Source organism: Cervus elaphus, chromosome 10 (genome assembly GCF_910594005.1).
Source record: "Cervus elaphus chromosome 10, mCerEla1.1, whole genome shotgun sequence".
NCBI classification, from domain to species: Eukaryota; Metazoa; Chordata; class Mammalia; order Artiodactyla; family Cervidae; genus Cervus; species Cervus elaphus.
In genome coordinates this window covers 32,288,581-32,316,017 of record NC_057824.1, presented here as the reverse complement: position 1 = coordinate 32,316,017, position 27,437 = coordinate 32,288,581, and the positions used below count along the sequence as shown (strand labels likewise).

Here is a 27,437-nt window from a genome sequence, read left to right as displayed (position 1 = left end):
TTTCTCTAAAATAATTTTTTTTCATTAAAAGAGTTAAATATACTCACTGAAAAACTTGGAAAATAGAGAAATGTGGGGAAAGGAAAAAATCTATCACCCATTATTTTCAATACTCAAGAAAATTGCTATTAACATTTAGTGTATCTCCCTCCGGTCTTTTTTCTTCTGTAGATTTTCCTTTGTCATATAAATAGTTGTGGTTCCCCACTATACATATATTATTTTTATTCAGACAAAATGAATTTAGCCCATTTTTCCCAACACACATTTTTAATGGCCAGCTACAAAACATGTTATTGAGTTAATCTACCACAATTTAGATAATCATTGAACTATTACTTAGGCGTTAATTTCCCCCCCCCCCCCCCCAATTTGTCACTGTTTTAAACAATTCTATAGTAACTATCTCTCGAATATTTTGTTTTGTAGTGATTTCCAAAGGTGGAGTTTCTGAACTAAAGAGTATGACTAATTTTTTTTTGGCCCTGGATATGATTACCAAATAGCTTTATCAAAAGGGTCAAGTGGTTATACTGCCCCTGGCAGTAAGATCACAAGTGCCCCCAACACTCTGGTGACCTGTCCTTTGGAGGGCTAGCTAAAAGCTTATTAAGAAGTAAGACCCATGGGCAGCTACTGAGGATACCTCCAGACAGATGAGGAAGTCAAGCCACCGAACAGTTGCTAGACTGTCAGTGGCTCTGAACTGGTGGTTAATGATGTTCTCTGTTTTCTTCCAGGGTCATCCAGTGATTCTAAAGATGCCCATTTGGAGACGGCAAGCCTTCGATTTCAGTAGGGTTGAAAGGATGATGCTCCAAGTGGGGAATAACCAGTGATCCCACCAGTTCCTCTTAGAAGTTTCAGAGACTTATGGGACCTTTCTGGGGTTGCTTCTCATTTCCCCACTCTTGATTTCTCAATTTACTCCTTTGAATCTTTCCAGAAACCGTCTTTGGAAGTTCTGAAACAAAGGCCATCTAGGGACCATAAAAACAAAAAACAAGAAAACTCTTTACAATGATCATTTCACAGCAAGACTTCTGTCCTGAAAGAATCATTACCCTCTGACATGTCATTGGAAAGCATCCATGATTCCTGGTTTTCCCCAAATGGCAACAATAAAAACAGCTGGCCTGAAATACATGCACTTTCCAGAAGCATTTCAGTACCACCCACTGAATCCTGTTTATGCCAATTCTTAGGGTGGGCACACAGTGTACTCTAAGGAAGGCCCAGTGAAGAAACAGGGAGACATGGATGAAGCAGCAGCCAGAGTTACACAGTCTTCACACTCCTAGTGCCTGGCCCTGAGTAGGAGTGCAGGGAGCACATACCCACTTGATTTCCCAGCTTTTCAAGTCCTAGGACTTCCAGATGTTTACCTTCCTGGGGTACTTGTATGGTGCAGTCACCCTTTTCACATGCTCCTGGAGTTCTTGGGTTAGTTTCTCTGGGTCATGCGAGGAATAGGCTGGAGAAAGAACTATAAATGCCTTTACCACCTGTTGAGAGAACCAAAACCAAACAAAGGAAAAAACAAAGAATCAGTCCCCATATAACAACTCTTTTCTCTTTAACCAAGCCTTGTGAATAAGTGCTTACATTTACCAGCTCAACATGAAACTTTTACCAGTGCCTTGGACTCGGCCAGCAAATTGGACACCAATTTTTTTCTGTTGTCTGCCTTTTTAGGATCAATCATTGGGAGTAATTATTGGGAATTATGGCTTTTATGGAGTGATTTAGGATCCTATTTACCAAACTCTTCCCCATACATGAAATGACACTGTTAGAAACCAACATGCTTCTCTTAAGATGCCAATACTTTGGAGAGAGGACATTCACAGCCTCCTTCGGGCTCCTAGCGTGCTTGAGTCTGCTTAGTTACTCAGTTGTGGCTGACTCTTTGTGACTCCATGGACTGTAGTCCACCAGGCTCCTCTGTCCATGGGATTTTCCAGGCAAGGATACTGGAGTGGATAGTCATTCCCTTTTCAAGGAATCTTTCCAACTCAGGGATCGAACCCAGGTCTCTTGCATTGCAGGTAGATTTTTTTTTTTTTTTTTACCATCTGAGCCACCAGGGAAGTCTTTTAGGGCTCATTACTTACAGGTTTTCCTATCTACGAAGGCAGCTAGGAATAGGGTTGGAGAGGCAGGACTGGGGGAGGGGGCGCAATTTATACCATTTTCAAGGGGTGGTGGGTCTTTCTGAGACTGCCTGTATGAGTATTTGCAATCAGCAAGCATTTTTCTGCACAGCTGTTTCAGGCATCCTGAAACATCCTGGACATTCTGCACCTTAGCTCTCTCTGCCTGTATCTTTCTTGCAGGTTGCCTCTTGCTAAGGATAAGAAACAGTCCAAAACTCAGGCACAACAGAACATGGTTTCTGATGGAAACCATGGAAGAGTTCATGGAAGAGTTCAAAAGGCCAGCATACAACTCTGCCAACAATACCCGAAGCAGTGGTTCATTGTCTTTACATATATGCCAGTGGTGGGCATCTCATACCATTTTAGGTGCAGATAGATCTGGCTTTTAGGAAGGGCCTTCTCTTACTGTTAAAACTATCCAGCATTTATCAAACAGTTTCTATGTGCCAGGTTCTATTCTGAGCACTATACTTGACTTAACTTTGAACACACAGGCATTTGTCACAGCCCCAGTTAATCTGGGGCATGCAGGACTAGGCATACTTTTCCAGGCACAATTTCTGTACCTCAAAGATGGAACTCTCATCGCCTTCACTGTATATTAGTGGTCTCAAATTTTAGTGGGTATCAGAATCACTTGGCTAGGGGCTTCTGGTCAAAAATGAAGATTCCTTAAGGCTGCATCCCCAATCACTTTGATTCAACAAGTCTCACTTTAAGTCTAGAAATCTGTATTTTAAACAAAGCTCCCAGAAGATGCAGCTGTGAGCAGTCCAGGGTCCAGACTTTGCAAGTCACTCCTCTCTCCTGAGGCTTCTGAGGATGTAGCTTGTTCTTGTACTAACTTTCATAAAGTAACTACATTATACATCAGGATTATGTTGGATTTACAGCCACTGAAAAGTTCATAGGTCTGCCTATGAGTTTATTTCTCTCATACTGTCCCTTCTTCTGCGACCCATTGGAAGGTATTTACATATTTCCTGAGAAAGGCCAGCTTATTGAAATTGGCTCATCTTTCTGATACATCATGGACTTCCCAGATGGTACTCGTGGTAAAGAATCTGCTTGCCAATGCAGGAGACACAAGAGATGCAGGTTTGGTCCCTGGGTTGGGAAGATCTCTTAAAGTAGGAAAGGCTGCCCCACTCCAGTATTCTTGCCTGGAAGATTCCATGGGCAGAGGAATCTGACAGGCTACAGTCTATGGGGCTGCAAAGAGTCGGACATGACTGAGTGACTGAGCACATCTGACATTTCAAGATCACTTGGGGTATTTATTATGTCATCCCTCATGTTGGCTATCCCTACCAGGTCACAGCCAACAGTGACCATGTTTGGTGTGCTCACTATACTCTCATCTGCAGATGGAAAAGACCTTTTATTGGACAGGATGAATGACAAAGTCTGCACCTGCCACCAACATCTCCATCTAATAGCCCCTTTTGGATCCAGTTCCATGTCCATTTGACACCAAAGTGCTTATATCTTCCCATGGTGTCCCTCTGGAGAGTATTTGTATCCTTAAAGACATGAAGGCAATGCTTAACCAAAAGACATGTGTGTTTGCCTGATGGTGGCTTTTCAGGCTTTGCGGTACCTGGATGGAGTGAGATATGGGTGAACCTGGGCCTTCCAGGTTACTCTGCTGGGTGCTAGTAAGTACAGAACCAGGAGGTAATGCTCTTGGTTGGACTAGTTACCTCCCCTCTGATGGGGTCTGGGCTGCTGACCACAGCAGACTCCAGGACAGCTGGGTGCTCAGCGAGTGCACTCTCCACCTCAACAGGCCCGATCCGGTAGCTGGAAGAGAAAAACAAACTCTTTCAAGGGTCCTCCTCTCTCCTATGAAACTTCAAGGAAGAAGGAAAGTGTAGACAACTTGACCTTGAGGAATTGATCACGTCATCATTTCTTCCCATGAACCAAAAGTAGCCATCCTTGTCCATGTAGGCTCGGTCCCCCGTGATGTAAAAGTCCCCTCGTTCTGATGCTGCTGTCTTCTCAGGGTTGTCCTGAAAGACACAGTGAGCCCATTAAGGGCCATCTGAACACAGTCACCCAGTACATATGGCCTGAGCAGTCCCTTGCAGATGTCTGAGGACCCCTCAACAGGAAATCCAGTGGCCAGAAGTCCCCACTGGACAGGAAGCTGTGAATCTGTGGGTTTTCCCTTTTTTAACTAAAAGGAAGCTGTGAATCTGTGGGTTTTCCCTTTTTTAACTAAAAGGAAGCTGCCAGGGACAGACACTCACTACCATGCTTAGACGTGTCTAGGCAGCATACTTGTGGGCAGGGAGGTGGGCACAGGGCTGTTAGCTCTGTCTTTTTTTTTTTTAATTAATTTATTTTTTAATTGAAGGATAACTGCTTTACAGAATTGTGTTAACTTCTATCAAACATTGACATGAATCAGCCATAGGTATACGTATGTCCCCTCCCTCTTGAGTCTCCCTCCCACCTCCCTCCCCATCCCACTCCCCTAGGTTGTTTCAAAGCCCCGGTTTGAGCTGTTTTTTCAGGATAAAAGAGCACACTGATACTCTTTGTGCTCAGCAATCACTGAAAATAGAAAGGGGATGGTTGGCAAAAGCAAGGGTACAGGAAAGAAATAAAACATCAAATTCTGATTCTCAAAGCTTTAAAGTAAAAGCTACCACTCAACAGGAAAAAAGAACAAGTTATCGGCACATACAGATGAATCTCAAAAATGTGTGCTGAAAAAAAGAAAGCAGACACACACAAGTTACTACTTTGATTCTATTTATATAAAGTTCTTTTTTTTTAATAAAGGGGAAAATTATTCTTCAATGATGACAAGCAATTTAGCAATTGCCTGGAGTCTGGGAGTTGACTGCCAAAGGGCACAACAGAACTTTTGGGGGAAATAAAAAATGTTCTATATCTTAATTGCCATGGTGGTTACACAGGTGAATACACATGTCAAAGGTTATTGATCTGTACATGTAACACAGGGCCATTTCACTGTATGTAAATTATACTTTAATTTTAAAAATGCATTCTGAAAAATAAAGAAAAGGCTAAGCTATCAATACCTAAAAGTAAATCTAACACAAAATCTGTAAGAAGCATATACAGAAAATATAAAACTCTCTAGAACATCAAAGAAGATATGCATAACTGGAAAGATACACTTAATATCATAAATATGTTAATTATCCACACATTGATCTATGAACAATGCAACTTCAACTAAAATGCTAACAGTTTCCAGAGAACCTGACAAGTTGATTCTAAACTGACTATGAAAGAGAAGAGAAATAAGAGTAAGTAGGTAAAACATTTCTAAAGAAGTTAAGTAAGAAGGAGAAACTTGTTCTATTAGATACTGAGACTTATGATAATGTTTTTGTGAATGCGTCTCTAACTTTCTCAGGGTAATGATGCTTGTTGTCAGGCTGGGCACGGGGATGTCCTCAATGTGCTGCCAGCAGACCAAGGCCCTCAGGAGGGAATGTCCTATACAAAGCTTAATTATCATATTACTCCCAGAGTGGAGGACCTCTAAGTAGTCATAAAAAATGAATTTTTCCCAAAATACTGAGTGCCACAAAAAAGACTCATGACATGATGTTAATAAGTACCTAGTACAAAGCTGTGGTATGGTATGTTGCCCATTATATGTGAAACTATACTTGAGGAGCCTTTCATTTAAAAAAAATGTATCATTTCTGTATTATATAATCATATATTTCTTATCGAATAAATACAAAATAAAGATGAAGGATGACCAAAGATCAGTCTCACTATTCAGATAACTAAGGCTAAAAATTTAATCTTGTATATGGGACCTTTTCATGGCTTATCTGTGATTCTATGCATATACACATTTGTGTGAATGCAAAATATTCTGTTCTATGTGTTTCTAAAATCCAATTTTACTTTAGTTAACAATATATCATGAACATCTCCTCAGAATAATAAAAAGTCTAATGAAATATAAGATAGTTGCATAATATTCCCCTGTGTGACTGCAATATTATTTATTTAAACAATTTCATGTTATTAGAAATTGGATTAATTTTCTTTTTAGTTCTTTCCCTTTCCTTTTTCTTCTTTTTCTATCTTTCTCTCTCTTCTTCTCCTTTTTTTAAATATGCAGTGCTGTAATATCATTTATGTAACTAATTTCCCACTGTTAGAAATTCAGATAGTATGTCCACAATTTTTTGTCTGTTATAAACAACATTCTAATGAACATCTGGCATTTGACAGTTTGTTTCCATAGGAAGATAAATAAATTTCTTACACTGGGCATAAAATTGACGTAGGCACGTGAGTTTAATTGACAAGGACAATCTCAGCTATTTGGAATGTACACATTAATGTAGGGGGATGAGCTTACCTGGTCAGTCCTACTGACAACTCAGCATTCACAGAGCAACTCTGGCCTGACAATGTCTATTAATTTTCAATGTTCCATGATTCTCATGAAGAGATTAAATGCTTTAAGAATTTTCTTTGCTAAAAATCACCCAGAAACAAAACTAACAGCTAGTGCTAGGATGAAATGAAAAAGTTGAAGAAAGGAAATGTTCTTGTTAGGAAAAAATGTTACATTGACTCTCAATAGCATGATCACAGACTCACAAAGGTCCTGTATGGAAGCCCTATGAGGACAAGGGTCTTATCTTTCCTGTCCAGTACTGTATACTTAGTGGCATGAAGTAGGTACTCAGTGAATACAGGAATAAATTCTTCAGGAAAGTCAAGGATTTACTTTTGTTTACAAAAGTGATTAGAAGGAAATGCATTTAAATTTTCACATCATCTCTGCTTGATGGAATTACTATCTTATTATTGTTGTTGTTTTGTAGGTAGCTTTCTATGACTTTAAATGGAATGTCATGAAAGATTTTCTGCTTGTAATCACAGAAAAGTCACAAAATACATGTGCAGCATTTCAAAAACAAATGGACTGTTTTTCATCTGCTTCTTCCAATATTGCTGCTGACTGATGGCTGTATACACAGCAGATGGAGTTCCTATAAAGTTGGGCCACACATATGGATCACCTGGGGAGCTGATGCCCATTCTCAGAAAGTTGCCTCTCACTGACTTGAAACTTGAGTATCAGTAATGTGTGAAGCTTCCAAGCTGCTACTAATGAGCATCCAGGATTGAGAACCAGGTCAGCAGAGTTTTGTAGAGAAGAGTTTGGAGAAAACAGAATCTGTCATAAACACCACCCAAGGTGGGTATAAGGGAGAATTAATTACTGGATTATCACAGAAACTTGGACTGGAAACCCAGGACACAAGCCCTGACAGCAAACCCTTACCCACACAAGATTCAAGGCAAAGAACCCTGAAAACTTGGCTCTTCTAAGAAATTTTAATTTGACCTTTGATAAGTCCCTTCCCTTCTCTGAACCTTGATTTTATCATTATTAAAATGATTGAGTTGCCCTTATCTCATCATTAAAATGATGGAATGTGCCCTTGGACACACCACATTTAAATCCCATGTCCTGTACATATTAATACTAAGTGATCAATATTGGATAAGTCACTTCATCTTTCTATAGCAGCCTCCTTATTGGTAATAACATCTTATCAATGTTAGTGCCAACTCATGCAGTTATTGCAAAAGTTAAACAAATAAATACTCATAAAGCATAGAGCACCATGCTTGGCACAGTGCAATTGCTATGAAAATGGCCATTCCCTGTTACTTACCAAATAGCACGTGAAGAAACAGAAGGGCCTGGTGGGTCTGACACGGATAGCAACATTCCCTTCTTCTCCGGGAGGTAAGATGTTCCCCTCCTCATCTACAACCTGGCAGAGAGATCACAGGATGGTGTCTTGATGTCTGTACAGCCAGGCCAGCCTGCCGGCTGTCTGCTATTGCTAATCCAGATATGTGTGTTTGCTCTCTTCTTCAAGTCTTATCAACAGTTGGGGGAGGCTGCCTACCTGTACATCATATGGTGGGGATGCTTTCCCCATGGATCCTGACTTGATTTTCATCCCTTTTGGATTGGCACAGATTAGAACCTGAAGAGAAACCAGAACCAATAAGGAGGCGGCTTATCTCAGTCTCCTTCCTGGCCCATGCCTTTCCTTTCACTCTGACTTCAAACTCTGTCTCCTTCTTTCTTCTTCCTCTCCCCTTCCTTTCATCTTTCCTTTCTTCCTTCCCTCCCTTTCCTTCCTTTCTTCCTTCAGTTCTTTCCACAGAGAACAAACACTTATGGAACATTCAATCGGACACTCACACATAAAGAACTTAAGCTATCACGAAGCTAAAAGACTCAATTGATGACCAAGTCTGTGCCCAGGTGGCTGCAGAGAATGCTGTTTAAGATTGGGCTCTGACCAGAGACAGACTGGGCCGTCCTGGTGGAGACAAACACCTCAGCCACAAGCGTTGGTTTGCTGGCTATGGTGTCATTGTGAAATTAAATTACCTTTAAAACAAAGGAGAAGAAAGGCTGATTGTGTTTCTAACAAAAGCTAGTGTTTTGTCACTAGCTTCTCCTTGTGAACGGGGAATGGATTTCCCTGGTGGCTCAGATGGTAAAGCGTCTGCCTGCAATGCGGGAGAGCTGGGTTCGATCCCTGGGTGGGGAAGATCCCCTGGAGCAGGAAATGGCAACCCACTCCAGTACTCTTGCCTGGAAAATCCCATGGACGGAGGAGCCTGGTGGGCTACAGTCTGTGGGGTCGCAAAGAATCGGACATGACTAAGCAACTTCACTTCTCCTCCTTGTGGACAGGGCAGTCCCTGAAGGTGTCACAGAGACGACAGCCAGAAACGCAGGAGGCTCTGCAGACCAGCTATCCCTACAGACTGTCTGAGGGCCCAGATGGAGGTGGCCTTGGCAGGGACTGGCCTGGCAGTACTCACGGTTTCAGACTGGCCATAGCCTTCGTGCAGCTCCAGGCCCGTCTGGCTCTTCCACTTTTCCCTCACATCAGGAGTCAGAGCCTCCCCTCCGGTCACACAGTGTCTCAAGCTCTGAAACTGGTACCTTTCTCAGCCAAAAAAACAAGGCCACATATGTTAGAATCCCCATGCCCAATCCAATACTCTAGCACTGTTGGCAGATACCTCGAGGCACTAAAGCATAGGCTCCCATACTAATAAAGATTATAAATCTGCCCCAAGTGCCCTGACCTTGCAGGCATGGACAGAGAATTTTTTAAAAAATCTTATCTGAGTTTGAAATAAAATCAGAACCTCATACAGTAGGCTTTGGCATAACACTGGTGAATTCCACATGAATTGGTCAAAATGATTTAGTTGCAAACAAACTGATTGATAATAAGTTGGTTAGGACAACCACCTGTGAAAAAGAGAAATCAATTAACAACTAAGAAGATAGAAAAGTAGCCCTTTAGAAACCCCCAAATTCTGACAGATATTAAATATGTTGCAAAAGTATTCAACAAATTATTCAAAATGTGAAAGATAAGAGACTGTAAATAAATTTGTGATCATTTTCCCCTTTGGATTAAATTGGTTTGGCTATTACCTAATATTACCAAGTATCTTTCAATCACTTTCTGCTTGAACAAATCATTCTAAGTCTGCTTTTGATCAAATCATGCTGTGTAAATATTCACAATAGATCAATGGTTATGAAGAATTCTTACATCATAGGAGAATTAACCTTGAGAATCATGGAAGAACTCACTCTCTTAGGCACTTTATGAACAGATATATGGGATTAGGGAAGATGAGGGTGGTTGGGGCAACTCCCTTTATTTGGGAGAGAATAGACAAGGGAGACAGAGATGAGGGTCAGTAGGTTACCAATGGGCATGGGCCTCTCTCTACCCACCCCAGCAGTGAAACTCGCCCTACCAGAAGATGTTGCTTTGGATTCACCCAAGATGGGAGCCATCTGCAGTATCTTGTTACCTTCTGTTGGGTGTCCAGTGGCATTCACTTGAGAATGGCTGGCGGGAGTTAGTATGGGACTAGGGATGGAGCTTCCATTGTGGTGGATTTGTTAGTCCCAGCAGACCTAAGGCTCTGGCCACAAACCTATTCCACAGGTGATTAGCAATTATCCATCAATTTTTCTAATCTCATTGCTGAGGGAATGGCCTATGGGTATATGGGTGTAAGCACGGAAATTTCAGACTGCTAAGTTCTGCTCAGTTCAGTTCCATTTGGTTGCAAATTCTTGGGGGCCAGAAGTTCATTCCTAAGAGGTGTCTACAAAGGATATGGGTATATATGCTTGTGAGTATGTGTATACATGTGTGTGTGAGAGAGAGAAAGAGAGACACTGAGAGAAAAAAAATTGGAATAAGAGGGGACACGTGTTATAAGGGATTCCTGTGCTATATATTTAGATACTTGGGTATCTAAAAGCACCAAAGCACCAAGAGGATGAGCCATACCTGGTTAGATCCTCCTGCACAAGTAGACGGAACATGGTGGGGACACAACAGAAGGTGGTGATCGGGAACCTGGACAGAGCCTAAACAAAAACAAAGTGTGGAGAGCTTCTTAGAGTTACGAGGGTGGGATTTCACGGAGGGGGAGTGGGTGAATCAGGTCTTTATATTCCCATTACCAGAGGAGAAAAGTTGAAAATGCCATGTGGTACCCAGCCTCCAAGGTGGCCTGGAATGATTTCCACCTACCAGTATTCAAACTCGGTCCCCTCCCACAGTGTACCAAATTTGGTCTATGTGACGAATAGCATAACACAGATGTGGCGTTTGGACTACAGCTTCCCCTTGGGCACTGTCGCTGGCTCTCTGTCTCTTGGCTCACTCACTCTGGGAAAAACAAGCTGCTGTGTTGTGAATATACTCCAGTCGTCCAATGGACAAGTTCATGTAGTGAGCAACTGAAGCTTCTGGCTAAGAACCAGTGAGGAATTGAAATTTTCTAAAACCTACATAAGTGCAGTTTAAAACATAATCTCCAATCCCAGTCTCAAATCTCAAGATAGCTGCGGCCCTGGCTGACATCTTTTTTCTTATTATTGTGATAAACATAAGAGAAAAGTTACCATTTTAACTATTTTTAAGTACAGTCCAGCAGTATTAAGTAAATTCATGCTCTTTTGCAATCATCACCACCATTCACCTCTAGAACCTTTTGTAATCTTCCCAAACTAAAACTCTCCATCTGTTACATGATAACTCCTTATTTCCCCTCCCCCCATCCTCTGACCATCTACTTTGTTTCCATGAATTTGATTACCCTAGGTATTTATATATTATCTGTTCTTCTGTCCTATATATTGTTTCACTTAACATAATGTTTTCAAGATGAGGTAGTATGTAGCAGAATTTCCTTCTTTTTAAAGGCAGAATAATAATCCATTGCAAGTATGTGTCACATTTTATCTGGGTTGATAGAACTTGGATTGCTTCCACCTTTTGACAATTATGAATAATGCCACTATCGACATGAGCATAGCTTTCTGACATCTTGACGGCAACCCTTTGAGAAACCCAGATCCAGATCCACCTGGAAGCTGATCCCAGATTCCTGATCATCAGAAACTGTGAGATAATAAATAATTATGCTTTAAATTTCTATGTTGTTTTGGTTACTAAGTCATGTCTGACTCTTTTGAGGCAAGAATACTGGAGTGGGTTACCATTTCCTTCTCCAGGTGATCTTCCCAACTCAGGGATTGAACCTGTGTCTCCTGCATTGGAAGGTGGATTCTTTACCACTGAGCCACCAGGGAAACCCCTTTTTAATTAATATATTTTGGAGTGATTTACTACATGGCAGTAGATGACTAACACACTACTTCAGAGTTGGGGGAGGTGGAGGGAGAAGGCACACGTTGGTCTATCAAGCCCTGGACGAGTAATAATGATGGTGAGTTTGATAATGATGATAAAATAATTAATATGTGTTAAGAACCTACTATGTGCCAGGCCATATGTCTAATATTATTTAATTCTCATAACAGCTCTCTAGAACCTTATTATCCCTTTCTTCCCTGCCAATGAGAAACATGAGGCTCAAGGAGATTACACGACTCTCCCAAGAAAACAGTGAGCAAATGGCAGATGTAGGATCAAAGGCCGGGTTTGACTAATGGCCCAGCCTATTCTATTAGCCACCATGTTATACAGCTTGCCTCAATGCAAAGAACATGGGCAGATGGTTCCTCTGATATTTTAAAAAACTGTGGTTAGGATGTGGAGGGCAGAAGAAAGATGCCCTATATCTTCACTGGGGACATGGATTATGAGAAAATCCTGGAAGGATGGGCTGGAGAGCCCAGGGTTGGGTGAATTATCCATGCTTTGCACCATGGACAGCAGCACACAATGTTGAGGAGGAGGTTATAATTTTCCCCCAAGGTGTTGAGAAATAACTCTGGTTTTGACAAGAGCACGAGGAAGAAAGTAGTACCAGAAAAGGCACCCCACAAAAAAACAAATAGAACCTGCAAAGGTTTGGAGATATTAAGTGGTCTTATGTCTAGGAATATAGTTAGAGGATGGGCAATAACTCAAGACAACCAGGAGGGCATGAACCAGATTATGGAAGGTCCTGGGAGACTTTTGGGTTAATATCAACATCAAAGAAACTTTATAGTCACTGATTCATGCTTTTTATCCTGCAAACTCAAAACCTATATCCCACTCATCTAATTTATGCCCAACACAGAAGAGGTGTTTTTATCTCTTACATTTAGGATAAATTTGGCATCAACCCGGGGCAACTCGTGCACAAAAATGCAAGATCCATTAGGCCAGGCAGAGAAGAGAGTCCAGGCTGCCTTCACCCAGCCAGTGTCGGTTGTGTTCCAGAAGATGTCTGATTTGGTCAAGGCCACCCACCTCCTGCCAGAAATGGGAGAAAATGAGAACCCTCAGCAATATTTCTACCTTTAAAAAGAATTACATCAGTCTGTTCTCCTCTTTGGAGCCTTACTCACTCACTTACACTTGTCATATATGTATAAGAACCATAGAGCCAAACTGCCTCCAAAGCATTTATTGAGCATCTTCTATATTCTTATCTCCTAGGCCAGAATCAAAAAGACAAATGTGCTGCTTCCAAAGACTTCAAAGTCTAGAGTGATACTTAAGGGAACAAGTAATCTCAGTATAATATGGAAGGGCACTTTATTTATTCAGTCAATATTTGTTCAGTATTTATCTTGCCCTTACCATTAGGGATAGAGAAATGAATGATTAGTCTTGCTTGGAGGGGCTTATAGTTTAGTAAGTATAAGCATAAACTTGGCATCATCCTTGAGGTTTGTCTCTCACCTCTCATCAAATCTTATTAGGTCTGCATTCAAAATACTTTCAGGATCACACTTCCTCTAGCTCCTTCCTCTGCTATTCCCCCAGGCAAGACTTTACCTTTGCCTCTCAATGCACTGGCCTCTTAAGTGGCCCTCTGCTTCACCTTTGCCTCCTATAGTTTATTCTTAACCCAATATTCTGAGTTATCCTTTAAAAAAAAAAAGCAAATCATATCTTGTCACTCCTCTGCTCAGAATACTCCAGTGTTCCTCAAAAAATTACATAGGATCACCATGTTCTCCAGCAATTCTACTTCTGATCATATATCCAGAAGAATTGAACAGATATTTGTCCACCCATGTTCATAGCAGCACAATGGACAACAGGTAAAAGGTGGGAGCAGTCCAAGTGTCCATCAGTGGATAAGCAATGAATAAGCAGTATTAGTATAGACACAATGGAACATTATTCAGTTCAAAGAATAAGAAGGAGATTTCTTTCAAAAAAAGGAGGAGATTCTTACATAGGCTACAACATGAATGAACCTTGAAGGCATTATGCTTAGTAAAATAAGTAAGACACAAAAGGAAAAATATTGTATTTTTCTACTTTTATGAGGTTCCCAGAGTAGTCAAATTCATTAAGACAGAAAGTAGAATGGTTGTTTCAGAGCTGGGGGGTAGGAGGCATTAGGGAGATTTTGTACAATGAGCACAGGGTTTCAGATTTGCAAGATGAAAAAGTTTTGCAGTTGAATGGTGGGGATGATTGCACAAAAATGTGAATTTACTTAATGACACTGAACTGTATACTTAAAATGTTTAAAATGGTAGATTTAACGGCACATGTAGTTTACCACACTTAAAAAAAAAAAAAAACCGAAACACCTCCAGTTGCTTCTCACCTCACTCAAAGCAAAGCCTAAAGCCTTCTGATTTTACCTGATTTGCCCCCTTGTTAGCTCCTAACTTTGACTCCTGCCACTTTCCCCCTCACCCACACTCCTCCAGCTCACCTACCTACTTTTCTCTTCTTGGACCCACCAGACAAGCCAACCCCTGGTACCTCCCACTCGCCACAAAGCCCAGTCCGTAGCTGGCCTGGGTGTGCTCAACCATCTTGGGGGCCCCAGTCGTCCCGCTTGTGAAGTAGACAGCCACTGGGTCTTGACTCCTGGTCCTTGTGCAGTTGTGTTCCGTGGATGCCTCCCTGTAAAATATAAAAATATTACAGGGGTACTGCTAGGAGTGCCAACAGTCACAGTAATATCTATAACAACAAGACAGGCTACATATGATAAATACCATGTGTAAGGTACCTGCTGGAAGCTCCAGCTTGTTATCTCTGACCCCTACAATCACCTCATGGGGTTATAACCATTTGCACATAAGGAAACTGAGGCTCAGAATAATTAAATGACTCACTCAAAAAAACCTGTGCTTTTATCAAGGCATGAGACCTTCTGGTGGAACCAGCATTTATGAGTTCTACCTCAGTTCCTGGTAATTCAGAGTTGTTTTCTTAAGTGTTCCCTAAATTTGGATTTTTGAGATGTGGGTAATTCCTAAAAGTTTTGTGATCTGGAGAATGTTCTAACTCACTATTTCTCAATCCTGGCTGCATCTTAGGATCACCTGATAGGTTTTTTGAAATAAATACCATTCCGTGGGCTCCAAGCTGAAGAAAATGGAATCAGAATCTTTGTTGGTGGGCCTGGGCGCTGTTTTTTTTTTTTTTTTTCCCTAAGTTCCTTATGTAATTCTAATGACAGCCAAAATTGAGAGCCTGCTGATTCAGACCAGCCTGACACTCATCAAAATCACGTGGGCAGATCACTGAATATAAGGATTTGGGCCCTTGTTCATATATGCCTGGTTAAGTAGGTCAGCGGAGAAGGCAATGGCACCCCACTCCAGTGCTCTTGCCTGGAAAATCCCATGGACAGAGGAGCCTGGTGGGCTGCAGTCCATGGGGTCGCTAAGAGTCGGACACGACTGAGCGATTTCACTTTCACTTTTCACTTTCCTGCATTGGAGAAGGAAATGTCAACCCACTCCAGTGTTCTTGCCTGGAGAATCCTAGGGACGGGGGAGCCTGGTGGGCTGCCGTCTATGGGGTCGCAACAGAGTCGGACACAACTGAAGCGACTTAGCAGCAGCAGCAAGTAGGTCAGATGTGGGAACTTAAAATCTGTATTTCAAACCTCACCCCAAAATCAAGAAATAAAATGGGGCTTCCCAGGTGGTGCTAGTGGTAAAGAACCTGCCTGCCAATGCAGGAGACATGAGAGATGAGAGTTCAATTCCCGGGTCAGGAAGATCCCCTGGAAGAGGGCACGGCAACTCCCTCCAGTATTCTTGCCTGGAGAATCCCATGGACAGAAGAGCCTGGTGGGCTACAGTCCATAGGGTCACAAAGAGTCAGACACAATGGAAGTGACTAAGCACACACTCAAATAAATAAATAAATAAATAAATAATTTCCATAATTTTATGGTAGAAAGTTTATATTCTATTGTAGGAAAGGACATTCAAAAAAGCATTTACCATGTCCTCAAACTTTTAAATATATCTTTGTATTTAACTGTATTTCTTACATATATTGATTATTTTCTGTTCAAGTTTCAGCTGCTTATAATTATACTGGAATATAAGGAAAGTACAGACAAGGCCATATGTTGGAAATATAATATTTTGTAAAATACAGGACACATTATTTATAACCTGTGCTTGTGAGTCTTATAGTCCTAAAAATTATAATACAATTAAATGCAAGTGACACAAAGTTTTCTTTTAAGCTAGGGACAAGAGACAAATGCTGAGATTAGTCAAAAAAAAAAAAAAAGAAAGTAAAATAGCAGGTGAATCTGATGCCCCTGATCTATGAAGACAAGCATTTGTGACTTAACAGTGCAGGCCCGTGTGAGGGACCCATTTTAGTTCTGGCCTCCAGTCAAGACAAAATCTCAAATGCCCAGTTTGATTTCTACGAGTCCTTACTGAAAGGCAAATGGCTTTGGTTCAGTCCCAACCTTGACGTCATTACTTAACATCATCTCAAACACATCACTTTATCTTTCCAGGTCTCAGTTTCATCATCTGGAAAATTAGGGTAAAGTGCACTTTATAGGGTTTTTCAAGGATTAAATAAGACAATGCTGATTCATTATTGTCTGAGTATCAAATACCATGCTTGTCACAAAACAGATGTTAGCTAAATTTTTGTTGCAAGATTGAATGCAGGTGAATGCTAACTCAGCACAACACCTGGAATACATGCAGTTCAGTTCAGCTGCTCAGTTGTGTCTGACTCTTTGCGACCCCATGGACTGCAGCACGCCAGGCCTCCCTGTCCATCACCAACTCCTGGAGTTTACTCAAACTCAGGTCCACTGAGTCGGTGATGCCATCCAACCATCTCATCCTCTGTCGTCCCCTTCTCCTCCTGCCGTCGATCTTTCCCAGCATCAGGGTCTTTTCTAATGAGTCAGTTCTTTGCATCAGGTGGCCAAAGTATTGGAGTTTCAGCTTCAACATGAATGAATATTCATATTCCTTCCAATGAATATTCAGAACTGATTTCCTTTAGGTTGGACTGGTTGGATCTCCCTGCAGTCCACGGGACTCTCAAGAGTCTTCTCCAACACCACAGTTCAGAATACATTAAGCACTATAATGTACTAAGTGCATCATGTAAATCATCTCATTTACTCCATCTGATAATCTGTATTTATTACCACATCATAGAGACAAATGCACAAAAAAATCTAAGAACAATTCTAGTACTGACTAAATGAATACCACTGAAGGAACTTCAGGTAGTCCCCAGGAGGATTAGGTCTCAGGTCTGTCTGGCTTCCAAAGTGATTCGCCTTTCTGATTCACTCTCTCCATGTGCAATGAGAAATCCATTCTTTTTACGCAGGGGGAAATGCCTTGGCCTCATTTTTAAGCTCGCCTCTGGAGAGTTCCAACTTACCGGAGGAGTTCCCTGAAGTTCATCCAGCCTGGCCGATAGCTGTCTGACACAAGCAGCTTGGTCTGAAGGGAAGGGCAGTCGGAGCTAATGGCATCCACCCGTGGAGCCAAGGAGTCACTGGTGATAATGGACTTGGCTCTGGATGCCTGCAGCCGAAATTTGAGGTCTTTTTCTGTCAGCTGAGAGATGCCGGGAATCATGATGGCCCCTGATACCACACAGAGAGGGGATGTTGCCTGGGTGACAGGGAAGACCCCTGTGAACAGGTCCAGGCCAGATATTCCCAGATAGAAGCAGGAAAGGGCCAGAGATACTTAAAATGCCTGAACTGGAAAAGGCACTATTAATGATAAAATATTGAAATTCAGAGAATATTTACAGAATATTTACACATGCTAAGAACTTTACATGCATTATTTCATTTAATTCTTACAACCCTGGAAAGTAGACGTTATCATTAAACCCATTTGGCAGATTCAAAACACTAAGACCTAGACCTTTCTGCCTTAAATAAATTAACTATCCCAGGATCATACAGCTAAAATGTTGTAGAGCTGTGACTGTGAACCCAGGCAGTGGTAACCTTAAGACTCCATGATCTTGAACACTGTATTACATTGTCCTAGAAATTACCTGGAGAAAGAAATGGCAATCCACTCCATTATACTTGCCTGGAGAATCCCATGGAAAGAGGAGCCTGGCAGGCTACAGTCTATAGGGTCTCAAAGAGTTGGACAGACTGAAGCAACTTAGCAAGCACACACGCAGAGATTACCTAATTCAATGCTTTTTCAGGCCTTTCAAACAAAAGGCTATAGTGAATCTTAGCATTGGGTGTGGGTCACTAGGGGCAGGGGCAAGGGTATAGCAGTGGGGGCTCCATGGCCCCATATTACTTCAGAAAAAACCACTCTAGTAGTTGAGTTCATCTACTCTTAAGGGGAAGTGATAAGGAGGCAGAAAGCAGGGGAAAATTTTAATCAGACACTTGAAAAACCACTTGAACATCTCAAAATGCAGGCTGTAAACAACTCCACACTCCACTGAGTCCAACATTCTCATTTCACAGAGGAGGAGAAAGAGATCCTAAAACAATCGGCCACCCAGTGAATGAGGACAGAAGACAGAGGAAAGGGCCAATCCCAAATAGGGTGGAGTCCAAGCAAAACCCTCATTTCCCTTCTCTCCATCTCCCAAACTTTACAGGATTTAAAGCCCAGCATGAACACTTTGGGAGCTGAGCAGTTTGGTTCTTCACTCCACCTCTCTGTGTTAGCTGTTTCTAATGCAAGTCTGTTCTATCCAGAGCTTTGGTGGCCCAGAGATGGTGGACAGCCAGAGCTGTCAGCAAGAGAAATGAGGTGAACACCATAGACCGGAAGAAAAGTGACAAGTGCTTATCAGGAGAACATGGGGATGTGAGAATGTGAGGTCATTCAGGTTGTGTCGCCTTGGGAATGAACAGGATGCTAGACTTGATGTGGCGATGGAGAACATGGTCTTGAGCTACTTGGACAGCAAAGAAATAGGGTATGTGTATAATTGGGGAAACTGGAGACAAATGATAATAATACTGCAAAGAGAAGTTTTGATCATGCAAGGTGCCTAACACAGTGCTTGGAGCAGAGCAGATCCTCAGGAGCTCCCTTACCTCAGTCCTCATTTAAATGGATTTTATGTTCATGGCAGAATATGGAGAAGTCCCCAAACCTGTGTGCCTGTTTCTTTTCTTCAGAGCTGGATACACTGTAATGGTGCTCACTTTTATTTGTTGTCCAAAAATAGGTAAAAACAAAATTTTGGGGAGAACAACCTATTCACAAAATGGTTGGATTAAGCTTGATCATACAGAAAGGTTAATTTTCTGATATGAGTTTGTACTGATTTGCAAACATTTGTGACAACAGATTTCAGGTAGATTGTTCTACAGATATGACTGGAAGGGAGTGGACGACATTCTAAGTGGTAGAAAGTTCCTAGGCGATGGAGAAACTAGCCTTCCACCAAAAGTCGATGTCTTGCTTTTGAAAAATCTGCCTAAAAACTCCAGCCCTTTCAACATGTGCATAGGACAGAGCCAGCAGAGGCTCTTGGGGCACCGAGGGCTGTATCCTTTGGCCTCCCATCCTTCGAGGAAGGAACCGTCTGAAGATCAATATGCTCAAGACAGCAGTCATCCCTTGATGGGTGAGGCATGTGAGCTCTAGCTCACCAGTCCTCAGCACTCCCTGCTGCCTCACATTGTTAGGGAAATTAAACGAATAGTCTTGTTTAGGCTTCAGAGACAAAGCTGAGCAGTCCTCTGACCTTGCCTCTAACCTTCAGGGACACAGCCCTGACTGGGAGTGACTGCCTGTTGTGAATGCAAGACTTGCAGCACCAAAGATAAGATGAGGGAGAAATCTTGAGATTGTTGAGCCCCTAGAGGGGGCCTGGCCAACCAAGCCCCAGGCTTAGCAACATTCTAAGTTTTACAAGACAAAACAAACAGCATTAACATGAAACCAGGCTTGCGATTTGGTCACAGATTGATGATGAGATCAGTTTTTGTAGTCCCGGGATTATAAACAGAACACTGAACTGCAATCTTTGAAGTCTCACCCATGGAGTCGACACTGCCTGGGACCCTTTCCCAATCGGGACTCCAAATGTGCTGTGACATGGGGCTTCCCCGTGCTGTTTAAGTCTGGATGTTGGTCAAAACCCAATTTGGTGATGTAGTCTCTGCTTTTTCTATTTCTCTTTTCTTTTAATGTTGGTATGTTGAAAGTAAGCTAGATAATTCTCTAATACTTAATTCTCTAATTTTAATTAATACCTAATACCTAATTCTCTCTAATAATTCTCTAATATCTGTATTCTCTACTTGCATAAAACGAGTGGTTTACTTTGTTAACAAATCCTTTGAACCTGAGACGAAAGTGGAAATGTTTGACGAAACACATACTGACCTGCTTTGATCAATTACAGTGCTCTCTGGCCCCTGCACACAATCATGCTGTGATTGGAAAGTAAACAAAACTCCACAGGAGGTTCAACTTGCTCCATCTCCCAGACCTTGTGGATGCTGCCCAAACTCGGGCAGGTTGTGTCAGCCCCACCTGGGAGTCTCAACCCGGCTCACTGACCTGTCCGCATACAAGCCACGCTGACCAGCCACCACTCCGGGAGCCGTGGGAGCACCAGCATCATTCTGTCTCCAGGCTGCAGGCCACAGGCACGCTCCAGCACATTAGCCGCCTTCCTGGACTGCTCCCCCAGCTCTTCAAAGCTCCACTTGACCTCTGCTCCTGTACCATCAACCCACCAGAAGGCAGGGATTGGGGGCCGGTGGCCAGCCTAGAGAATTGTATAGGCAAAAAAGAAATGGAAGACATGGGTGAGGATTTTTGTTTGCTTGCTCTTCTTTTTTTTTAACTTTTTTTTACAATAGTTATTAAAGTCACAGGGTTAAAAAATCAAAATGATATGAAAAAACATGCATTGAGAAGGCTTCTTCCACACTGTGCCTATCCTGCTCCCCACTTCACCTGTCTCAATGAGCAACCAATATTATTAGTTTCCTGCAAATCCTTCCAGTGCATCTTTAGGCAAACATAAGTATATTCTTTTTTTCCATCCCATCTTTTTAACGCAAAAGATAGCCTAAGATTCACACTATTCTGTGTCCTCCCTTTTTTTAAAAATTGAGATGCAATTCTCCTACCATAAAATTTACCATTTTGAAGCACACAATTCAAGGGTTTTTGGTATATTCACAAAGTTATGTAACCATCACTACTATCTAACTCCAGAAAATTTTCATTATCCTAAAAAAATGTTTTACACATTAGTAGTCACACTTTATTCTTTCCTTATCCAGCCCCTGACAACCACTAAACTATTTTCTGTATGGATTTGTCTATTCTGGTTATTTGACATGAATGAAATTATGCAATATGTGGTCTTTTGTGTCTGGTTTCTTTCACTTAGCATGTTTTCAAGGTTTATCCATGTTGTAGCATGTACTGCTGTTACGTTCCTTTTAATGGCCGAATAGTATTCTACTGCATGGATAGACCATATTTTGTTTATCCATTCATCAGCTGATGGACATTAGGGTTGCTTCCACTTCCATAAAGTTGTTATGAACATTTATGCATAAGTTTTTGTATGAACATGTGCTTTCTCTTCTCTGGGATACACACCTATGAGAGTAGTGCTAGGTCATATGATAACTCTATGAGGAATTGCCAAACTGTTTTCCACAGCATCTGTACCATTTTACGTTTCCACCAGTAATGTATGAGGTTTCTAATTTCTCTATATCTTTGTTAACACTTCTTAGCAAACACTTTGGTTTTCTTTCCCTATTTTTTCTGTTTATTTCTTCTTGCCCAACACTTTTTTGTTTGTCTGTTTTTGCTTTTAGCCATGTCACTCTGTATGAAATTGTACCTCTTTGTGGTTGGGATTGCATTCCCCTAATGAATAAAGATGTTGAGCATTTTGCCATGTGTCTGTTGGCAATTTGTTTATATTCTTTAGAGAAATGCCTATTTGAATACTTAGCCAATATTTTAATTGGGTTCTTCATACATTGCAGATATGTGCTATATATATATATATATATATATATATATATATATGTATATGCACACACACACACATATATACATAAATTATATATCTCAGATATGTGATTTTGTGGGTTGTCTTTTCATTTTGACCTACAAATGCTAGAAATTTTCATGAAATTCAATTTATCTACTTTCTTTCATTGCTTATACTTTAGAAACCATTACCTAATCCAGGATATGCACCTATATTTTCTTCTAAGAATTTTATAGTTGTTTTCTCCTTTATTTAGGTCTTTGATCCATTTTTGAGTTAATTCTTGTATGTGGTGTGAGGTTGGGATCACATTCTTTTTTTGCATGTGAATATCCAGTTATGCCAGCACCATTAATTGGAAGGGCAATTCTTTCCTCATTTAATTTTCTTGGCACCTTTGTTGAAAGGTAAAATATACCCATAGATTTATGGGTATATTTCTGATTCTTAGGTTTATCCCATTCATCTGTGCCTATCCTTATGCCAGCACCAAATTGTCTTCTTCTTTTTTTCCCACACAGTCTTGATTACTGTAACTTTGTAGTAGGCATTGAAATAAGAAAGTGTGTGTCCACCAGGTTGTGCTTCTTTTTCAAGATTGTTTTGGTTATTATGGGTCCCTTGCATTTCTGCATGACTGTTTGGACAAGATTGTATATTTTTGCAAAGAAGTCTACTGGAATTTTGATAAAGCTTACATTGAGTATGTAAATCAATTTGGTATATATTGTCATTTTTTTGCAACTTCATAATTTCTGCCTTAATAACAATTCAGTTTTTAAAACATACAGATCAACTTATTCATACTATTCCTTTATAGAAGAGACTTCAGGTAAGCTTTTAAAAGTATGCATAACATAACACATAATTATTTTCTGTTAGTTCCTGGCTGCTGAAAGTTAAATTTCATCAGATGTGTTTTAACATTTTCAAAATAGTCATGAAGGATATGTAATTTTTGCATAATGAGATAATATCTCTGGGGCATTTTCATTGAGGTACACCCAGATGTTAACCAGAGTGTCTTTAGTATACGTTCCCTGGATTACTCTAATCTTTAATTAGTTTCTAGAGTTCTGAAAAGTTGATTATGACTAAGTTTTTTGTTTTGCTTTGACGGAGAATAAAATTTCAAAAAGTTCTTATTCCATTATTTTTGCTGACTTAACCCTCTTTGTTTGATTTTTTTCATGAGGAGAAGTCTTCTAAGAATGAGCTTGTGTGTATGCATGCTAAGTCGCTTTAGTCCCATCTGACTCTTTGTGACCCCATGGACTATAGCCTGCCAGGCTCCTCTGTCCATGGGATTTTCCAAGCAAGAATACTGGAGTGGGGTGCCATTGCCTTCTCCAAGGCAGGAGGGAGCTGCTGTCATCCCCACTCTACAGGCAAGGAGCTGGGGCCACTTCAGGCCCACATAGCCTGTGGGCTTATGAAATCCAGGGGACTACAGAGCCTGGCAGGAAGGTCATTTCAGGGAAGCACTGGATAAGCTTAATGTGGTTTTGTTTTTTTTTTTAAATCTTACACTTTATAGATAGTAAAGGAGCACCCTGTCCCCAGTCTCTTACCTCTCATTGAATTCTCACAGCTCCAGTTGGCATACTGTATGACTCCATTTTTATAGATGAGGTAACTGCGATACAAGGAGCCTAGCGATTTGCTCAAGGTCATGTTTCAAGCAGATAAAGCACAACTGACAGCAAAACTTACTTTTACATCTCAGTCATTCTCGTACCACCTCATACATTTAACCATACCCACTAACAGTAGACTATTACTACGTCTACTTACAATATTACTTAGCTCATCTTTTTTCTTTAAACAAGCTCTTCTTAAAATTAACATAAATAAATTTCTTTGAGATAAAGTTTATATTCTTCTACTATAAACAAAAGGTATCTTTAACATACAGTACAAAGAGAGGCACAACAGACAGACAAGGAAGGGAAGATAAAGAAGGGAGCAAATGCACTGAGACATACAAGGAAATCAAGATCATCTGAACTCAATCCTATGTATTTGCTGTGATCTGTGAAAAGTTTGAGCCTGAGCCAAGCTCTCCCCGTATTTAAAAAGGGATGGAGCCAATGTGAGGAAGATACTAAAACCAGATTAGTAGTAGTACAAAACTTTCTCCTTCACTTGCTCAGAATGATTCAAAGAAAATAAAATCGTTGATTTGATTGGGGCATAACTCTCCCCCTGGGTAATTTGGGTTTAGGAATGTGAGAATACTAGGGATTAGGTAGGGGTGTCTAAGGCTCCAAGACTTAGTCATAATAGCTTTTTTAAGGCTTAAATGCTCACAGTTTAAATTTTAAGACTTGCAAAACTCTCAAGCCACGATGTACACGTGTCTTACAGCCTCGAGACTCACTGGGGTTTTGCGAAGGAGGAATCTGATGCCCAAGTTGGACCCTAGGACACTGTGAGCTTCACCTTTTCCAGCTGACTCCACACGTCCAGCACATCATGGGCAAAGTTGAAATACTCAGGCACTGGCTGCCTGCCCAGGCTGATGGCTTCCCATGTGGCCACAATCTTCTCCGGGACAGGAAGAGGCGGTGGCTGCCCATGAGACCCACAGATACCCCGAGCGTTTCTCAGTGCATGGAGGACCAGTTCTCTTAGCCATAGCCTCATGTTGCCTCCTGCCTGTCATCAAAGAAAAGAGAGAATGTCATCACGAATTTGGGGCCTTAGGGAGACTGAGGTTGGAGAGAAACCTGTGGTCAGCCCTAGGGTGACCACAGCACATATCAGCTTGTAGAGCAGAGTCTTGGGCTTTAATCTGAGTTCCATGGTGTGATTTTGATCATTTCTCCTCCCTGGGCCTGGGGTTCATTTCTTCCACCTTTCACGGCCTGTTGGATCTCTGTGGAGGGCAGGAACTCACAGCCCACCTCCCAAGGCTCAGTCCTTCAAACTGAATCCCTCAAAAAGCCTTTGGCAAATCCTGAACTGCCCTGACAAGTCTGAAGAAAGCTCCAGGGCAGCACCTTCCAAAAGATATGTGATATGAACCACACCTTCTCCTGTAATGCACAATTCTCTGGTAGTTTCATTCAAAAAAATTAAAAAGAAACAGGTGAATACATTTTATTTAACTATTGTGGAATGGAATGGAATGAAGTGAAGTGAGTCGCTCAGTTGTGTCTGACTCTTTGTGACCCCATGGATTATACAGTTCATGGAATTCTCCAGGCCAGAATACTGGAGTGGGTAGCCGTTCATTCCCTTTTCCAAAGGATCTTCCCAACCCAGGGATTGAACCCAGGTCTTTCGCATTGCAGGTGGATTCTTTACCGCCTGAGCCACAAGGGAAGCCCTTGTGAAATGGAATACTTCCTGCCATATCAGTGGGCAAGAAATGCCACAGCCATCAGTGATTTTGGGCCTCCAAATGTGAATGCAGGCTCCCCAAAGGGAATGCAACGCCTGCTATCCATCTGATGCGATGCCCCCTATGGTGATTGCTGAAGAGCTGGGGAAGGGGTGGGAAATGCAAGAAGCAACCATCCACTACTTCTGCATGCCTTGTGGTGAACAAAGAATTAAGGATGTAAACAATCAAGAAACAGGGTTTGGCCCCAGATAGCTGAGGGGCATATGAGTGAGTGAGTGTTGCTCAGTCATGCCTGACTCTGTATGAACTGTAACCTGCCAGGTCCCTCTGTCCATGGAATTCTTCAGGCAAGATTACTGGAGTGGGTTGTCATTTCCTTCTCCAGAGGGACATATGAAAGGAATGAATTCAGTGAGCCCAGAGGCTAGCATCCTCCTACAGATTGAAGCTAAATTCCTTAATATCTGGTTTTCCATACTTAATAATCTTTGATGTTCATACTGCCTGCCCTCTTTGTTCCAAACTTGTATATCGCCTGACTCCCTTTTCTGCCTCCTCAAAGCAATTTTCTCAGGGCTCCTGAGATGCTGCCTCCTGGGCTGGGAGTCCTTAACATCCCCACCAAATAAAATAATTCTCTACTTTCAAGTTGTGACTAATTTTTCAGTTGACACTAGCTGTATCCTATAATCTCAAACATGTAATCAATATCAGAAGGCATTATTAGAGAGATATTTTATATTTTGTTGTTCTTAAGTCTTTGAAGTCCAATGTGCATTTTCCATTTACAGGCACACTTCGGTTTCGACCAGCCACATTCAAATGCTCCAAAAGCTACACGTGGCTAGTCTCTACTGTATTGGACCAGAATAGTTTTAGTATCTGGATATTCAGAGTGTGGTCTATGGACCAGCAACATCAGCATTACTTGGGAACAGGTTACAAATGCAGAACCTTAGACCTCACCCAAGACCTGTGGAATTAGAATCTGCATTTCAACATGAACCCCAGGCCAGCTGAGCACATTAAAGTTTAAGAAGTGAAGCAGTGGCCACAGGACTATATCCCCAGATTCATTTCCTTTCTGCCAAGTTCCTCTTAGTAATAATAATAATAGAATGCAGTAATAATAACTGCCATAGACTAAATGTTTGTGCTCTCCCCCAATCCATATGTAATTTATTCCTAACCTCCAATGTAATGGTGTGAGGAGGTGAGGCTGCTGATTGGTGATAAAGTCATGAGGGTGGAACCCTTATAAAAGAGACCCCAGAGAACTCCCACCTTCCTTCTGCTTGTTGAGGCTAGAACTATGAACCAGGAAACAGGCCCTCACCAGACACCAATCTGCCCATGGTGCCTTGATCTTGCACTTTCCAGCCTCTGGAACTATGACAAACTTGTTTAAACCACCTAGTATGTGGTATTTTTGTATAGCAGCCAGAACGACTAAGACAACAATAATAACATGCCAGGATAACAAGAAAAGCAATAACAGCTCTCATCTCAAGCATTTGAAAAGGGCTTTATAAATGTTACTTCCTTAAATCTTCATAACTGTGTAATGTGTTATGTTCTCTATTTTACAGATAAAGAAAGCAAGGCTTGGAGAGAAAAAGTGACTTCCAGGTCTCACCTCCCAGAAAGCTAGACCTCAGCCCCTGTGTGGCCACCAGCCCCTCTGTGGGCTGGGCTGGGGGTGGTGGCTGCAGCTTCAGGACTCCCTTTCCTTCACCTCCCTCCCTTACTCCTTACCTCTCCAGAGCTCTGCCCAAAACCCTTTCCTCTGCCTTTCTCTCCTCTATTCCTGGGGTCCCTTGACAGCAGATCGTTAGAATCTCAGGCTTCCTTCCTAAGTGTACAAAGTCCCATTCCCGGCCCTACCCCCTTTAGGCTTAATCAGTAAAGGCTTGGGGCAGCTGACACCTCCTGCCGAGCATTTCTCTTCACTGTACCTTGTTCTTGAACCCAGGAAATGCAAAGACTTCCAGGTTTTGCTTCAGTGGAATGCAGGCCTTTGTGCCTGTAAACATTCAGGCTCCCAGGAACGCTGGCAAAGGCAATCTGCTAACTCAGCCTCCCGTGGGAACCTGGGCCCCAAATGCAGCCAAGAGAGGGCAGAGCCTGAAGCCAGCAGAGGACACA

At 41.6% G+C, this 27,437-nt stretch overlaps 1 protein-coding gene across 3 annotated transcripts; it reads right to left on the bottom strand.

The window, feature by feature from the left end:
- ACSM5 (acyl-CoA synthetase medium chain family member 5) lies at positions 1-27,437 on the bottom strand. 3 transcript variants are annotated; one of them, XM_043914446.1, is made up of 14 exons: positions 27,248-27,435; positions 24,386-24,601; positions 20,479-20,689; positions 17,351-17,558; positions 14,438-14,581; positions 12,808-12,961; positions 10,538-10,617; positions 9,033-9,156; positions 8,099-8,179; positions 7,859-7,960; positions 4,047-4,174; positions 3,863-3,962; positions 1,386-1,505; positions 1-980 (listed from the first exon to the last, which is right to left on the bottom strand). In XM_043914446.1, exons 1-14 carry the CDS (start codon positions 27,323-27,325, stop codon positions 864-866), a joined length of 1,863 nt encoding a protein of 620 aa, XP_043770381.1. In that variant the 5' UTR covers positions 27,326-27,435; the 3' UTR covers positions 1-863. The 3 variants fall into 3 exon arrangements, with proteins under 3 accessions (XP_043770381.1, XP_043770382.1, XP_043770383.1); XM_043914447.1 differs by lacking the exon at positions 27,248-27,435 and adding an exon at positions 27,048-27,197; XM_043914448.1 differs by lacking the exons at positions 10,538-10,617; positions 12,808-12,961 and having other exon boundaries at positions 27,248-27,437.